We start from the raw sequence: 17900 nt of genomic DNA, 5'->3' as shown, positions 1-17900 counted from the left end.
ATATTGGATTGTTCTCTACGGGTCTTCCACACAGTCACAGTTGGAACAGAGAGACCAGGCTAAAAGCGGCTGGAACACAGGATTTCTGTGGGGTTGAATACGTGGGTTTTTTGCTCATTTGTTGCTTTGATTATTTTTCTTTTAAACCATTTAGTTAGATCTCTAAAGTGCCATAAAACTAACCAGAGGTGCGTCTAGAAAATAAAGACAAAGGTACATTCAGTAGCAATGCTCCACGCTCACTGAGGACTCAGTGACAAAAGTGCAAAAGGTTTCAGACGGACAGCTATGTACATATTGGTGACTGCCCCCTCCCACGCCCCCACCCCCTGCATACCTCCGCTCCAGCTCCTGGGGGAGGAGAGTGGGACACGTTCCCAGAATGCCTTTGGTGCTTTCTGCTCTATTCCCCCTCTCCCCGCCTCATGCAACCTGCAATGTACTCTTCTGCTGCCTGTGAGCAATGCAATGGCCACTGCAAGCTGCTGCAGTGAAGGGGGATGCCAGTCATTGCAATGTGGGGCTGTTGCAATGCTGTGGGATGGGGTGGGCTGCATTATCCCTACAGGTCACCACCATGCAGCAGAAGAGGCAGCTACAATACATGGGCAGGCTGCAACGGCCACAGCGCTGCATGAGGAAGGGTGGAGTGCAGCAGGTATGGCACCACATCGCAGGGGAGCCGTGCGGCACGGCTGGGGAGGGGGCTGGAATGTCCATGATGTGTGCCCGAACGCTGCAGGCGTGAGGGAAGGAGCGTTGCATTGCTGGGCCTCGGGGCCACCTGCACGAAGGAGAGCAGGGAATTGCATGGCTGCAGCAGAGGGGGCAGCCGTGCCATCCCAATGCAGCACCTCGCTGCATTGCCGCGCTGCAGGAATCGCCCAATGGAAATGTACACGCACACACCCCGGCCCAACTTCAGGTGCTGCAGCCCTTGCCCCTGCAGCCACTGGGGGTACTGCTGGACTGGGAAGGCTCCCCCAAGTCAATCAAGGCTTAGGGCAAGGCCTCCTTCCCCAGCCTCCAAGTCCAAGATGTGCTCTGTGCCAGGCAGCACCCCCTGCTGGCCAGACAGATGGGGCAGTGACAGCCCCCCCCCCACTTTGGAATGGGGGAGGGATTCTTTGCTTCCCCCCCCAGCTCAATGATCCATGGGGATCATGGGCAAGTTTTGGGGGGAAGTTGGGGAGAGATTTAGGAGCTGGTGCAGGGGCAGGATGGGGGGAGGTCAGGTGAATTTAGGGGAATGATTCAGAGATAAGAAGGGGAAGATCAGGGGGCAGCAGTGACACTGTGGAGTGTCAGCTTTGTTTCCTCCAAACTGCATCCCTCATTTCCTCTCTACCTCACAAGTTAAGCCAAGGAGATCACATACCACTCCCCCCAGCTACTAGGGTGTATAAATGGGATCAAACCTCAGATTCCCCCCCCAAGCTCCAAGGAAATCCACACACCCCTTTGCTCCCCCAAATGTGACCCACTAGGGCAGCAAAGGATTCTGAGAGCAGCACAATCCCAGGCCCACACACTTCCAAATCCACCCCCTCCAAGGTGTATCTCAAGTCACTGGTACCCCAAAGGTTAGGGATTGGGGGGGCTAACACCCCTCATGTGCCCCAAAAGAGTGAAGGAATCTGGCTTTTGGAGGGGAGGGGGAAGATCTGCAGAATAAGGGGTGCCTGTCACCCCAAGTATCTGCAATGCAATCCTACACCCAGAGATCGGTTGGTGGGCAGATGGATTGGTGTGACGAGGCAGCTGGTGGGAGAGGTACGAGGAGCGGGAAGGTGGTAGATGTGGTGGGGCATAGGGAGCAGGTTTAGGAGGCACCATTAGGGAAGGACTGGGGGATGGGACGTTAGGGACACTGGCGGGGAAGCTGCTTTGGAGGGGCAGAGGGGTGGATGTTCAGGCTGCAGGCATGGAGAGCAGGTTTTGTGGGGAGAGGGATCGGGGGGCTGGAGTTTGCTGGGTGGGCAGAAGGGCTCACCACAACCCTCCCTGCTTTTGGAGTTGCTTTAACTACAGTTGTTTATGAGGAGTCTCTTTTGGAGGGGGATGCTCCCATTTCCTACATGACCCCCCACCCTGGCATGTGGGGGGGTAAGCAGGAAAAGGGCTAGTGCAGTAGGGAGGGTCAGTGGCCCAGACTGGAGAACAATTAGTGCAATAGGACCGAAGAGCTGGAGCGGTGGAAGGCTCCCCGGCCCGAAAGGAAAATGTGACTCAGCCGGTTGAGGCTCCAAAGCAAAGCGTCACCAGTGACTGTAGAGCCTGGCGCCCCGCCAGGGCTAGGAGCGCGGGAAAGGGGGAGCTGGGGTGGAGGCTGGATGCAGAGGGAGAAAGGGGGTAGGGGACAGGGTGGGATGCTCAGGACAGGAAGCTGAAGGCAGCAACAGGTGAGGAGGGAGCCCAGGAACTGCTGGAGGATTTGTGCCCCTGCTGGGAGCAGCCAGCCTGGGGTAGCTGGGAGCTCCCCCTGCTCCCCCCCAACCCCTGCTGGGACACTGCAGGAACTGGATTTGGGGAGGGGGCTGCAGTGCATTCTGGGAGCAGATACAGTGTCCCCTCCCATCCAGGCTCCCCCACTCCCAAACTGTCTCCCTACCCTTCAGAGGTGGGGGTTCAGGACGGGAAATGGGACACACTCATCTCCCAGACCCCCCACACTGGTCCCTCTCAGCTACAATCCCTCCCCAACCCCATCGCAGTGCATGCCTGGGAGCCCTGCCCCCACCAGATGAGTCAAGAGCAAGAGGGGCTCTGGGGGGAACTACGAGGGGAAAGGTTCCTGAAAGGTGTGGCAAGGGGGGGGAGGGTCCTGAGGAGTCATGGAAGGGGGAAGAGATTGAAGAGGGCACTCCATCTGGAATGGCGGCTGTCAGTCATTGCTTCCCCCCATACGCACCAGTCAGGAACAATACCTCTGCCCCATCTCGTCTCCAGTATCCTGCCCCGGCCACCTCACATCCCAGCTCCAGCATACTCCTCACATCACACTTCACAGGGCCTCCTCTACTTGGCTCCGGCACCTCTCCCTCCACTCCCTTACCTTGGCTCCAGCACCTCCGCAGCAAGGCTATGGCATAGTCCCCCCTCTATTGTGGCTCTGGCTGCCTCCCCAACTTGGCTGCAGCACTGCTCCTTCCCCCCTCTGCCCTGTCTCTAAGCTCAGCTCTAGCACCTCCACAGCCAGGCATCAGCACTCCTTCCTTTCTCCACGCCCCTAGGTTAGCTCCAATACCTCCGTGCCTCAGCTCTGGCACCCCGTCCTCCATTCCTATACCTCTGCTCCAGCGTCTCCACCGCCCAGCTCTGGGACCCCATCCCCAAATCTCATCTTCGGCACCTCCAAGCCAGACTCCAGTGTCCTTCCCTCCACTCCCCCTCTTTCGGCTCAGAAACTAGGCTCTGGCACAGCTCCCCTTTATCACAGCTCTGGGGGCATCCCCCACTTGCCTGCAGCACCTCTTCCTCAGTTTTCCCACCTTGGGTCGGGTGCCTCCTTAATTGGCTCAAAATACCCTCCCCTAATTGCAGCCCTGGAGCTCCCCTGCATCTCCCCCAACCCTGCTGCCTCCAGCATCCCCCCCATCGCAGAACCAGCACCTGCCACCGAGCCCAGCTCCGGCGCCTACCCCCCAACTCTCACAGGAGATTTCCCTTGTTCAGGCGCTCGGGTGCCGAGGGCTCTCCCCGGACCACCCCCCGGGGTACGGCTGTCCCACCCCCGACCCCAGCTCCGCTGCCAGCCCCATGGGCCCCGGTGCTCCCTGCCTCCTGGGCCTCATTCCGGCAAGGGTTCACCGAGTAGCCAAAAACACTGGGTAGGAAAGGCAGGGGCTGTCCTTTGTCATCTGGGAGGACCATGTTCAGAGCGACAGGCAGCGCGGCCAGGTTGGTGAAGTTGTAGGGGTAGGCGGCCAGCAGCTGGTGCCCGTACATGAGCGGGTAGGGGTCAGGGTAGAAGCTCACTTTGCCCTCCCCTTCTCCAGACCCGGCTTTGCCCATGGTGCTAAACGGGATGGCGCTTGGGTAGGCAAGGAAGGGAGGTTTGTCTTCTGCCTCCTTCCGGGTCCGGCAGCCCCCCGGTGCCAGCAGGGGCAGTGGGTACTCCTGCACTGGGTACCTTTCCTGGAAGCCTTCCCTCTCCTCCTCCTCTGGGGGCGCCGGGGCCAGGCCGGTGTGCGAGATGACGGGGTCTTGCAGGGAGAGGGCAGCTGGGGGGCCGGGCAGCGCTGGAGCCAACTCAGTATGGCTGGTGGTGGCCTCGGCCAGAGGGGCAGCCGCCTCCACCGCCGTGCCCGTCTCGGGTGGCATCTCCTCTTCTTCCTCCTCCTGGGGTGGTGCTATTACCGCCCCCTGACTCTCCGGCGTGTCCTGCTGACTGGCAGTGCGGGCCCGGCTGGCCTCCACAGCTGGTGCCTCTCCACTGGACGACGAAACCTGCATCTCCTGAGTGATTTCCTCCTTGACAGCCGTCAGTGCCGGCTCCTCTGGCTTCTTGGAATAAGCGATGACGGTGGTGAGGGCAGGCGGGACAGGCTCCTGGATCTCCCCCTCATGCCGCTTCATGTGCCGGCTCAGCGCCGCTGCTGTCTTGCAAACCTTGGCACAGTGGGTGCAGGTGAATTTAACCGAAGGCTTACGGCCTACCCGGTGGGCCGGAGCCGGAGCCGGATTGTCTTTGCCTGACCGCTCATGCACGCGCTCGTGCTTCCGGAGTTTCTTGAGGGCCGAGAAGAGTTTGCCGCAGGCTCCACATTCATGCTTCCACTCAGTGCTGCCGCGCCCGGCCTTGTGCACCGGCTCAGGCGCTGTGGCGTCGGAACCACCGGGACTAGGCGATGCTTGGGCGGATGCTGCGCTGGGCTCCACCCCTTCCTCCTCTTTCTCTGCCCGCTTCATCCAGCGCAGGGACCTCAGCTTCCGGCGCCACCGTGAAGAGCGCTTCACCTTGGGGACGCCAGAGCCGGCCCCACCCGAGCCAGAGGCCTTCCGCTTGGGCTTGTAGGTATAATAGGGACGCCAGAGCTGATCTTCGGCATCCCGATCACTCTCCTCATCACCACTCTCGTTGGCATAGGAACTGCTGGCACGTTTGCCAGAGCCAGGAGTCGGTTTCTCAGCTGGGCTGAAATCGAAGCGCTTGGGGCCACGCGGGCTCTTGTCCAGCATCAGGTCAGTCTCAGAGATGCGCCGCTTAACGATGGCTTCTTCGCCGATCCGCACCGTGATCTGGCAAAGCGGGGCGCTGCGGCTCTCCGAGGTGGCACCCACATAGGCCGGCTTGGCCATGTACGTCATGGTGCGGCCAGGCCGCAGGCTGCGGGGTTTGGATGGCTCCCCACTGCCCGCCTCCTCCGAGGCATGCTCTGCCGCTGCCTTCTGGGCTTGGATGTACTCCTTCAGCACTTGCTTTTTGAGGGGCTCAGCCGGGGCAGGGCGGGGAGTGGCCAGTTTGCTGTTGTAGGTGATGACAGAGGAGGCCTGGCCACCCCCGCTTCCTGCGGTCAGCACCGACGTGCTGTGCACGATGACTGAGGAGGCCGGGTGACCGTAGGCGATGACTGAGGGGGCCTCGCCATCTGGCTGCACCCGCCGCCCCTCCTCTGTCGTCGCCCCGAAGCCCGTTTCAACCGGGAATGGCGGTGCTGGTGCTGTTGTCTCGTTCTGCTCAGCTGGCGCCGGCAACAGAAACCGCTCAGCCTCAGGCATCTCCAATGCACTGGCAGCCCCAAAGACAGGACCCACCTCCCCGGAGTGTCCCATGGGGTCCGCGTCACCCAGCGCCACAGGGAGGGGTTGTGGGGGCAGCAACAGGCCCTCAGGCAACAGCCCCTGGCTGTAAGTCTTGTAGGGTCGCTTCTGGGAGCGCATGGGCAGCAGGCGGTAGAGCTTGAGTGCATTGAGTTTGGGCTTGTAGCCCCCATTGGGCGTCTTCTCAGAGGAGATGAGTCCCGGGTTGATGCCATGAAAGGCCTTCTGGTGTGTCTTTAGGTTGTAGTAGGTGACAAAGGTCTCCCAGCAGAAGATGCACTGGTACCGGCGCTCCCCGGTGTGCCAGACCTCGTGTTTGGTCCGGTACTCAGCCAGGGCAAAGACTTTGTCACAGTAGCGGCAGGGGTACTTGCGCCGCCAGGAGTGGACGTTGGAGTGGCGCTTGAGGCTGGAGAGGGTCATGTAGGAGCGCTCACAGACGGTGCAGAAGTAGATGATGTGACCGTCCACCACCTTGACGAAGTGGTCCTGCTCTGGGATGTAGTCCAGTCGCTGCAAGGCTCGGTGGCGGAAGAGCAGCCCTTTCTTGGAAGACATCGGCTTGGGCGGTGCAGAAGCAGAGGGAGCTGCTGCCGGTGCCACCGGCTGGGGCTTGAGTGATGTCTCTGGGGCAGCCACTGCCTCCTCTTCTTCCTCACCCGCTTCTTTGCACAGGACCTCATGGGTCTGCAGCCGCTTGATGTGAATGAAAGTCTTGCCACAGTGGCGGCAGGAGAGGGAGCGCCGGGAGCGGTGCAGCTTGACATGCAGGCTGAGGGCAGCCGGGGTGGCAAAGGAGCGGTTGCAGAGCCCACAGCGGAAGCTGCTGCCTGTTGGTGATGCAGAGGGTGCTGGCTCACTCCCAGCGGCCTCGGTGACAGGGGGTTCACTGCCTTGGTCCCGCTCCCACTCAGAGGCACCATGCAGGAGGGCCGGCTCAGCGGGTGCTGTGCTGAGCGCGTAGAGGATCTTTGCAGTCTCGTTGTCTGCCTCCCGCTCTGGGCTGGGCGGCTCCTGGACACAGACGGGGCTGGTGGCTTCGGCTGGCCGCGACGGGCATGTCAAGTCCACTGGGGAGCCACAGGATCTGGGGGAGGAGACCGAGGCATCTCCAGAGCCCTCGGGGCTCCAAGCGTCGCTCATCTCCTTGGCTGGAGCCGTGTGGTCTAGGTTCTCCAGCCAAGCGATGCCGAGGCGGCGCCCAGCAGCCCCGATCCGCTGAGCGGCAGCTGGGCTGGACACCGAGAGGCGGGACCTGTAGATGAAGTTAAGGATGTCAGAGAAGACCCCAGCCTGGATGTCGGGCAGCTCAAGGACCTGGGCAGGCTGGCAGCCGGCGAGCTCTTCCGACAGCACCTCCTTGAAGTAGGGACTGGAGGCTGCCAGCACGTTCTTGTGGGCCTGGAACTTGGTGTCTTCAGCAATGATGGTCACGTCGCAGAACTGGCCCCGCAGGCGCTGCTCATTCAGCTCCACCAGGAGGGAGCGGGAGTGACCCACATCTGAGAGCTCCACGACTGGCGCCATCCCGGTGCCACAGAACTGGAGAGGGAAGAAACAAGCATTAGTGGTGTGGAAACTAGTGGCTAGAGTGGGAGAGGAGAGGTTGGGTGCCAGCACTCCTGGATTCTCTCCCTGGCTCTGGGAGGACAGGGGAGCTAGTGATTAGCACCACGGGGTGCCTGCCCCCTTTACAGCCCTGAGTGGTGGTGCTGCAAGCTCTCAAAAAAACACACCCAACCCCCCCAATCCCACAATGTCCTCTCCCCATGGAGGGGTGTTGTTTCCATGGCCCATGCAGCCCCATGACAGGACTGCAACACAAGGCTCGGGGCTTGGGATTGGTATGCGGGGGGGAGGGGAGGGGAGGGGGCGCACATTTGTCGAGATGGATTTGGCATCAGTGAGGCTGGGACATGGGTCAAGCTGGGTCCCAACTCGGCATCCGTCAGGCTGGGCTGGGAATGCAGGTCGGCCTTGGTCTGGCCAGGGGGACTGTGGGGTCGGACAGGGTTGGCGTCATTCGGGCTAGGCTGCAGGCCAGACTTGGCATTGGTGGGTCCACGCCAGAGAAGTTCTGGGGCTTTGCCTATCAGATTGGGGGCAGCCCCCAACCTCTCCCTCCAGGCTTCCTCCCACTCTCCAGACGGGAACCATTTTGCATAGGGATTCCCAGCTGGCAGCTAAAATGGCTGAGGGAAGCGGAGGCCGCTGCCAGCTGCGATTAGCAGCGAGGAGCTGGCCCGGCCCCACCACTCCAAGCAGACGTCGGCTCGTCCGCTTCTCACCCTGCCCCCAGGCACCCAACCAGCCCTCAGAGCCACCTGTTCTGGGCCTGACACCAGCAGTGCCCAGCCCCAGCTCCCAGGCAGAGGGGCAGGCGGGGACATTGCTCAGACAGGCCAGGGTCAGGGAAGGGGCAGGACAGGCCCTATCAGGCAGCTAGTCAAACCTGTCTGTCTTGTCCTGAGCTGCCCCCATACCCACATTCCCCGTCCTCTCACTCCTTCCCATGGATCCCAGATCCACCCTTGGCCAGTACCTGGATCCTCCTGTCCCACATTCCTCAAAGAATAGAAGTAGGGGTGAGAATTGAAGAGGGATAGGAGTTCAGCTGGGTCCCCTGTTCTAGAAGGGACAGGCCTTTGCCCCATTCCCCACCCCCCTGAGCCAGACAGTGCCTACCCTAGGGCCAGGTGGGAGCCAGTATCCTGTAGAAGTGACAGGCTGCTGTCCCATTCCCTGCCTCCCTGAGCCAACCAATCCCTACCCTGGGGCCAGATAGGAGCTGGCATCCCCTACAGGGGTTCCATTGGCACAGAGGCTATGGGGCTGGGGAGCAGAAATTCATCACTTTCCCACACCTCTCCCAGGCAAAACAGGGAGAGCAGGTTACCGTGAAGACCTGAGCAACAGTGCCTAGAACAAACTAGTAATATTTCTAGAGCTAACCAGCCTTGCCACAGAGACCTGGGCAGAAGGGCCTAGCAGGGGGTGGGGTTCTAGATTCAGCCAACACTGTCACAGAGCCCGAAGCAGGAGGGCCTAGAAGGAGCAGGTTCTAGACCCAGGTAGCATTGCCACAGATACCCAAGAAGGAGAGCTTAGCAGGGGGCGGAGTTCTAGCTCCAGGTGGCATTGCCAAGGAGACCCAAGGAAGAGGACCTAGAAGGGGACAGAGTTCTAGATCCAGCCAACATTGCCATGGAGACCCAAGGAGGAGGGCCTAGCAGAGGGCAGGGTTCTAGATCCAGCTGGCGTTGCCAGGGACACCTGGGCAGAGGGGCCTAGCAAGGGTTAGTTGCCCCTTTACCTGTGGGAGGTGGCCTCATCGACTATGTGTTGCTGCCTCACAGCCCCTCGGCTCTGCTTGTCCCTGGACAGGATCCTCTGTGGAGAGACGCCAAAGGTTAGGCGCTGAGATTCAAGGCAGGCGCGGGGGCTGGGATCTCAGACTCCTGGGTTCTCTCCCCAGCTCTGGGAGAGGAGTGGGGGCTGGTGGTTAGAGTTGGGGGGGGAGGGGAAGGAGACTGGGCACCAGGACTCCTGGGCTCTATCCACAGCTTCAGGAGGGGAGTGGCATCAAGTGGCCAGAGCCAGGGGGCTGGGCATCATGACTCCTGGATTCTATTCCTGACTCATTTTGTGGCCATAGGTGAGGCCCATCGTCTTCCCCCCATGCCTCAGTTTCCCTTCTGTCTAATCCAGGGAATGCAGCATCACTGGTCATACAATGGAGCAGAGAGCGGGAGGGCATTGTATATCCATGTCATGCTTGTCCCAGAATGTTCTGGGCATATTCTGGGTCCAGTGCCCAACAGGATAGTTCTCTTTGCAAGTTTCTCACACTAGCCTATTAAAGACCAAGCTCCCAGAGTCACTGGATTAAAGTTTTCATATATGGGAGAGAAGAGGCTAGAAAATGGGTCCCAGCTACAGGCCCAGAACCCAGAAAATAAATACAATGAAGACTATGTTAAAATCCCTCAATTATTAAGCTAATGGTGTGTGGGGGGGAGCGGGAGTTAGACACTTGAGGTTTAGGGCGATGGTAGAGCAACATCAGAATTTCTGGGATAAGAGAGGCCTGGATTCAAAACCACATCTCTACTCAAACCTCTGCATTTACCACACCCAGCTGCCTTTCTCCACTAGGGACGTAAGGGTACGTCTACACTACCCCCCTAGTTCGAACTAGGGTGGTTAATGTAGTCATACGAAGTTGCAAATGAAGCCCGGGATTTAAATATCCCGGGTTTCATTTGCATCTTGCTGGGCGGCACCATTTTTAAATCCCCGGTAGTTCGGACTCTGTGCCCACGGCTACACGCAGCACGGAGTAGGTAGTTCGAATTAGGCTTTCTAATTCAAACTACCATTACTCCTTGTGGAACGAGGTGTAACAGTAGTTCGAATTAGAAAGCCTAATTCGAACTACCTACTCTGTGCCGCGTGTAGCCGCGGGCACGGAGTCCGAACTACCGGGGATTTAAAAATGGCACCGCCCAGCAAGATGCAAATGAAGCCCGGGATATTTAAATCCCGGGCTTCATTTGCAACTTCGTATGACTACATTAACCACCCTAGTTCAAACTAGAGTGGTAGTGTAGACATACCCTAAGAGAGTAGTTGATTAGTCGACTACTCACATTCTCCCCGCACCCTTGCTGCCTCTATATAGAGGCAGCAAGGGGGGGGCAGGGAGAAGCAGCAAGTGCTGGGGAGAACTGGCTTAAAAGTCGGTTCTCCCCAGCATGGTCTCCACTTCCCCCACTGCTGCCTCTATCAGAAGCAGCAGGCAGAGAGGGACAGGGGAGACTGCTCCAGTAGCAGCCCCTGGCCATAGCATGTCCCAGTGGGAAGTTAGGGCCCCCCCCCCATGAACAGGGACTACTGCCCGTGAAGCAGCCCCTGTCTGCGGAGGAGTCCTAACTTCCTGCTGTGACCTCCACAGACAGAGACTGCTGCCGCAAAGCAGCCCCGGTCCACAGCCAGGCACTGAAGACAGGGGCTGTTATCAGCTGGGCAAGCAGCCCACTCAGACCCAGCTCGAACTGGGACCAAACCCCACTCTGGCTCTGCAATTTAAAATGCAGTAGGAGCTGGAGGACAGGCTACCTGACTTGTACTTCCTTTTAAATTGCAGAGCTGCAGCAGGGTTTGCTCCTGGCACAAGCCGGGACTGAGAGGGGCTGTCTTCTCCTATAGAGTAATCGAGTAGTCGATACAAATTCCATTCATCACTCAATTACTAAAATAATCTAAACTGAAATCCCTATTTTCCAGCCAACCCTAACAGAGTATTTTGCACTGAATTTCTTAGCTTTTTCCCCATTCCCTTTCTGCGAAATAAAGGAAAAACTGAAATCTCACACAGTTTTGATTTCTTACCTTCAAGAAGTACTGGATGGGCAGGCATCCTCCACTGAAAGAAATCACCGAGCACTCGGCAAAGGATAATCAACCCCGGGTTAAATTTGGGGAAACTGAGGCACGGAGCGGGGAAAATTATTTGCCCCGCAGGCCAGTAGCACAGCTGGACATAGAAACCACATGGCTCCAGTGCAACGTGCTAGCCACCAGCATGCATGGCCTTCAAAAACAACTGTTAAATCATAAAATGATTAACACACTGTCCCTTACGAGGCGACCAACACAGAGAGGCTTAGCAAAGGGAATTGACTGGTGTTGGGATGCTCAAATGAATATTTACTTAATTATTACTATTAATATCAGTAGTAATTATTTGCCTTAGGATAGCTGCCTCCCCTTTGTGCAAGGAGCTGTACAAAGAAATGAATCTAGCCTAGAGGTGGCTGTCACAGGTCCATCAACCAGTGAGTTACTTGGGGTTATTTATAGGCTATCTTCCTTCCCCTGGTCTCGGAGGGACAGTCATTAAATAATCCCCCACATGAGAAGAGGGATAGCTAGCCCAATGTTATAAGTGGGGAAACTGAGGCACAAAAGGGAAGGGACTTTTCTGATCACAGATGGGAACAGAATTCAGAAGTCCTGGCTCCCAAACCCCTCTTCTAACCACTAGACCTCACTCCCCACCAGAGCCAGGGAGAGAACCCAGGCATCCTGGTTCTCAATCACCCCTCCTCTAATCTTCTAGACCCCATTCCCTACTCAGAGCTGGCGAGAGATCCCAGGAGTTCTGGTTCCCGCCCCCCCCCCCGCTCTAACCACTAGACCCCACTCCCCTCCCAGCACTGTGAAAGAACCCAGATATCCTGGCTCACAGTCCCATGCCAAGGTCATATGGTAACATGTTACTAATTAAGGGTTGGCTTCAGGTTCAGCTGAATTCAGAGGGAGTCTTCCCCCTCCCCCTCCACTCTAACTGGAGCAAAGCCAGGCCATGGGGCTCTAAACATTAGCCATGGGCTAAGCAAACACTGCAGTGGGAAAAGGATCCCCCTGTACTTCTGGAGACAGCCTGTGATCTCCACCAAGCGGCTGTTGCACAAGCGACGTGGCCTGCCTTGAACACTGGAGGGGCCCAGCTGAGAGAACATGTACGTACACACACACACAAATCCCCAGCAGCTAAACAAAACCTAAGCCGGTGGCTCCTGTGACTGTAATAGACTAGCGTCACCCGCACGGTGCAACGAATCGAGGCAAATGGGTCACAGGCACAGTCTGGCGGAGCGACTGGATACGTGTTAGAAACCGGAGAGGCGTGTGCGTGTCAGTGGTACAGACTCCGAGATGGGAAGGGGGGAGGGGTATGCAAGCTACAACATGACGTAACTGGTGTGTGTGTCGCAGATACAACCAAAGCTAATGGGGAGACAGTAGGGAGCTGTATTGCAAGATATGTTTTTATTAAAATTCAGGGGGAGGGGGAGTGTCAGATATAATGGAATTAAGACGAGTGCTGTGTTGCAGCTACACTAAAATATAAATGGTGGGGGTGTTTCTTCCCCCAGTGTACAGTCGGAGTTAATCAAGAGATGGTGGGGAGGTATATCAGAGCTACATGCTAATTTACATGTGAGGGAGGGTTCCCCAGGTACAGTCAGAAGTAATCACAGGTAGAAAAAAAGCACGCACTGAAGTAACCAGGCTGTCTAAAGTCAGGGCTAATCAAAGAGGGGGAAGAGAATATCACAGCTAGTTTGATGTAGCTGACGGGGGGGCGTGTGTCCCTGTTACAGTCAGATCTACTCAGAGATGGGAGATATGTATCACAATGAGAGATGTTAAAATCTGGGGTTTTGGGGTAAATGCATAACCACTGAAAATTTCAGTGGGTACATGTTTACACACCGGGGGGGCACATGTACCGGCTCCCACAGAGCCACCTCCCTCCCCTGCGCTGCTGCCTGCCCTCCCCCCCCACATACAGAGGCAGCAGCTGTGGGTGGGGCTTGAGTATAATTGTGCATGTTAACTGATGAGCCTAGGCTCATCAGTCACATCCCTAATCAAAATTAGTCTGCTGTAACTGGGGAGGGGGAGTGTGTGCATCTGATATAGTCAAGTCTAGACAGAGGGGAGACCTGTATCACAGCTACAGTCTAACATATCTGAAGGTTCTCAAGTGCGGTCAGCTGAAGTTGGTGTGTGTCTTATTTGATGGAGAGTATGTTTGGGGTATGTTTTATGGACAGTGTGATGTTTCTGGGATGCATATCAGGTAGGGTGTGATGTTTCTGATGTGTGTGTGCACGTGTGTCAGTCTGACAAAGTCAAAGCATGTGTTTTGAATAGCATATGATATAAATGGAGGTACAATGTGCTTTAACTGATCCATGTGTGTGGCTCACAATACCATCAAAAGTAATTGGGGTGTATGCATTAGATAAAATAATATCATTAGGGTGAATGTATCAAGCACAGTAAGATATAACTGGGGTGTATATGCTAGATAAAATCTCATGTAATTGGAGCACATAGGTCAGGTACAATCTGACTATTGTGTTGTTTGTGCTGAGTACAAAGTGATGTCACAGGTGTTCACATCAGATGCGGTCTGATGTAATTGATTGGTATCTCAAAGACACAGTCTGATGTTATGGGGGTGTATATCTGCCATAATTGGAGTGTGGGTTTGTAATACACAATGATGTGTATTGGGATGTAACTGGGATGTGTATGAAGAATACAGTCTGATGTATGTGACAGCTACCACCTGACATCACTAAGGGGATACACAATGAATACAGTCTCATGTCACGAGGTGCACATACCAAGTGCAATCTGACAGCATGGCAGGGGAGGCGTCACAGCTGGGATGGAAATCAGGGGCTCCAATAACCCTCACTGTTACATCCATCCTGACCATGTCAGCCCCCAGCTGCAACCAGCACCAGTCAATCCAACAAATCCACAAACAAACAACACCTGGCCACACTAACCAGCTGTCCAAGGTGACTGACAGATCTGCTTCCTCCTCACTTGCCTGTCAGGACCCAAGAGCCAGGTCAGGCGGTCCCCATGACAACAGCCTATGATGTGGCAGAGACTGCTCTCTAGGGAGGAGCATGTCACCCGCTGTTGCTGCAGCAACCGGTCCAGGTCTTGGCAGCGAAAAGACCTTTACCCTGGCCAACTAAGGCTATTTCCAGCCCCTCCCAAGGCTCTCACAAACACACCCCTGAGCCAATAGGATGCAAGCAAGGGGATGTACTTCGCTCACCTGGGTACTCGTTTGCTGAGCTGGCTGGGAGGTCACCAGGCCCTTTCCCATGTCAACCCCTTGCTCCAGTTGAGACCTGAATTAAAGAAGCAACCCCTACAAAAATGACCTCCAAACAAAATGCCCCTTTAAAAAGAAGGGAGTGCTCTCTCTCACAAACACACACTGTACAGACAACCTCCCACAAACACACTGCACAGACACAAACCAACACACATATGCCCAAACACAAACAGTGCACTGACAACACACACTGTAAAACCTCCCACAAACACATTGTATGAACACACATACACATATTGTACAACCTCCCACATACACACTGCACAGACACACACACTGTACAACTTTTCACAAACACACATGCCACAGACATGCATTGTACAGACAACTTCCCACAAACATGTTACACAGGCACACACATGCACTGTATTAACATACTACATAAACACAAATGCACATGCTGCAGACACATACCAACTGTACAGATAGCTGCCCAAAAACAAACACACATGTATACACTGCAAATCTCTCACTCACCTACACACAGAGTACACTCACACCTGGCACAGACAACTCCTACACCCCATGCATTCACACACAATACCCATACACCCATACCAACCACCACACCTGACAATGCTATAGACATGGGTGTTGCTATAAACACGTTATCACATGGGATACAGTGTAACAAATGCAAACAGTCAAACACAGTTCCATAAGACTTTACACTCCATCAGCACCACACACAATAACTGACTCACATGCTGTATACACGCAACATAAACGCCCTTGCCAACACACCCAGATACATCCTAATTCACAAACAAACATTTGTAGGCCTACACCAGGGGTGGGGAAACTTTTTTGGGTAGAGGGCCGCAGACCCACAGAAAAATCAGTTGGGGGCTGCACACAAGTGAGAAGAGAAAAACCTCACTGGTATGTCCCCAGCTGAGGAGGAGAAAGACACTCCCCACATTTCCCTCGCATATCGAGCCTAGGATAGTAGTTTGTGTGTGCTCAAGCCCCATGGAGGGGCAGTAGGGAGGTTGGAAAATGGCACAGACTTCCCAGTGCTGAGGAGGACCCTGAGCCTCGGGGGCTGGATCCAGGCAAGCTGGGGCCAGATCCAGCACCAGGCCTGAGATTCCCCACCCCTAGCCTAAGCCACACACAAACTTCCCAAAAGTCTTTCTACACAGACACTCAACACACCTACCCCTATATGACCTCTACACTGGGTGCACACCCACTCTCCAAATACACAAACACACACTCATTCCTATGCTGTACACTCATACATACATGTATTCTTCACACACAAACACAACGTACCTGCATTGTACATTACCACATATTAGAATGTATGTTCGCAATCAGTCTATAGTGTAAAACACACTATGCACCAACACACACACAAAATCTAGGGTGCCCACACAAACATATTCATTGTACAAACACTCAAACACACACTCAAACTACTTGCAGGAATACTGACTGAAAATACAAATGCACATTTTTCACATGCTCCCTGTACAAACATGCTGTACACTCATTCACACATGATCACATCATACATACACAAATAGGTTCACTGACAAATACACCCACCATTACAGATATAGGCTCTATTTACATGCCCACTGTACAAACAAGGAGACATTTGCCAACACCCCCTTACCTGGCACACAAATACAACTTCAATCACAAACAGGCAAACATAGCTTACACATGAATGCTATACAATGGCCCACTTTGCAAATGAATACTCACACTGCACACACCCACATGTGCACACTAAGTCAGCCACTTATAAGCATACCCAGGGCACATGGACACACACCCATTCTACACACACACACACACACACACACATTTACAAACCCACCGTACACATGCAAATCCACATCCGTTCACATCCACTCACCTGTTGTTGAAACACACACAAACATGCACTCACAAACATGCTTGCAAGCATATCTTGCATACGTGTGGCACACACACTCCCTCCCAAAAGGAGGCATATGTACATACACACATACATTAGTGCATGCACTCAAGATCAAGCACTCACTAGCCGATAGTGAACTATTCTTGCACTAGGAGAGCTTCAGTCTGGGGTATCAAACATGTTGCAAACTAAAACATCTCAGCAGTTCACCATCTCATATGTCTTGGAATATCTTAAGCAGCTCTCTTTTGGCCGACAGCCGCCCTGGCCCTGGCCTTGTATCCAGGCTGATCTCACCATTAATCAGTGAGCAGCTGGATCACTCCAACGACAGGAGACCCGGGGTGCTGCAGGGAGTGGGCTGGGGAGCTCAGTAGGCGGCGCTCTGCACCAGCAGTGTGCACTGAGCCTGGTGCTGCAGTGCCGTGTGGAGGATCCATATATAAAACAGTAGCTTCACCCCAGAGCTGGCTGCATCTCAGCATTAAATGAGAAATCTCTAACCAGCCACTGCACCCCAGAGGTGGCTGCATCTCAGCTCTGAGCGAGGGTCCCTGTGTAAACAGCCACCCTGCCCTAGAGGTGGCCCAATCTCAGCACAGGACAAGGGGGCATTTTATCTACACCATGGGCTCTTAGAACATTTTGCATGTGCTAATTTTTAAAAGTCAAAACCATTCTCCATTCTCCCAAAGTTTTCAGTTGAGGAATTTTGCCAGGGTTTTGGTCCATTTGGGATTGTTGTTTTTTAAAAAACAGGGCCCTGTTGGCAGGGTTCTCAGCAACGGGGCAGTCAGGCGCGGGCCAGCTGCTGTTTCGCTGGGCTGTTTTCCATAGAGAAGTGACTTTTTCCTCCGGCTGCCATTAGCGGAGGAGGCCTGAGTCATAGGGCCTGGGGAGAGCAGGGGATGGAGGGAGAGAGGCAGGCTGCTGCCAGGCAGAGCGGAGATCAAAGGGGTGGAAAGGCGCCGAGGGAACCGGACAAAAGAGTGCTCCAGGCCCCAGGAATGTTTTGCCCAAAGTGGCTGCCAGCAGGAGCCATGTCTGGGCCCAGGGTCAGAAAAGAGGGACCGCAACGGTGCTGGGGAACAGAGATCTCCCTTCTTTCTCACCCTCCCCACAGACCGGCCCCTCTTGCAGATCATCCACTGCATGCACCATCTGTCCTCAGAAGAGCCCCACACCCAAGGGGGGCGGGGCACACGGGACGCATCTCCAAGGCAGGGCGGGGAGTCCTATAGGTCACAATAGGACTGAGTTTAGTTAGGTGGCTCAGATTAGAGCCAAAATTCTCCCACTTCCCACATGCCGACCCCACCAGTCCAGTTCTATACATGCACAATCATACCCACAATACACACATTCACACCCTCCATGGCACCACACAGACATGGTCCCACTTGGCACCAAGCTCATGCCAACAGAACAGTGCCCAGTCACACACAAACACTTCCACACACATATAGCGCCACCCAGACACACAGCAGCAAACACAGTACTGCATACGCTCAGTCGCAGTTGGCAACC

At 55.3% G+C, this 17900-nt stretch overlaps 1 protein-coding gene across 6 annotated transcripts in view; it reads right to left on the bottom strand.

The window, feature by feature from the left end:
- Positions 1 to 336: 336 nt before the first annotated feature.
- The window catches only part of ZBTB4 (zinc finger and BTB domain containing 4), a 42797-nt gene continuing 25233 nt past the window's right edge, over positions 337 to 17900 (bottom strand). Inside the window, exons 1-4 of one of the 6 annotated variants that reach the window (XM_075907734.2) lie at positions 17486 to 17608; positions 14417 to 14492; positions 9077 to 9153; positions 337 to 7305 (exon numbers count right to left, since the gene is read on the bottom strand). In XM_075907734.2, the coding sequence (XP_075763849.1) occupies positions 3652 to 7290 (3639 nt within the window). In that variant the 5' untranslated portion in view covers positions 7291 to 7305; positions 9077 to 9153; positions 14417 to 14492; positions 17486 to 17608 and the 3' untranslated portion in view covers positions 337 to 3651. Of the gene's footprint in view, positions 7306 to 9076; positions 9154 to 11154; positions 11941 to 14416; positions 14493 to 17485; positions 17609 to 17900 lie in introns of those variants that run through there. The other 5 variants (XM_075907733.2, XM_089772693.1, XM_075907735.2 and 2 more) reach the window with 5 other exon arrangements.

This window comes from Pelodiscus sinensis, chromosome 22 (assembly GCF_052426305.1).
Source record: "Pelodiscus sinensis isolate ZL-2025 chromosome 22, ASM5242630v1, whole genome shotgun sequence".
NCBI classification, from domain to species: Eukaryota; Metazoa; Chordata; order Testudines; family Trionychidae; genus Pelodiscus; species Pelodiscus sinensis.
The sequence above is the reverse complement of the archived record's forward strand: the minus strand, read 5'-3'. Positions and strand labels throughout refer to the sequence as shown.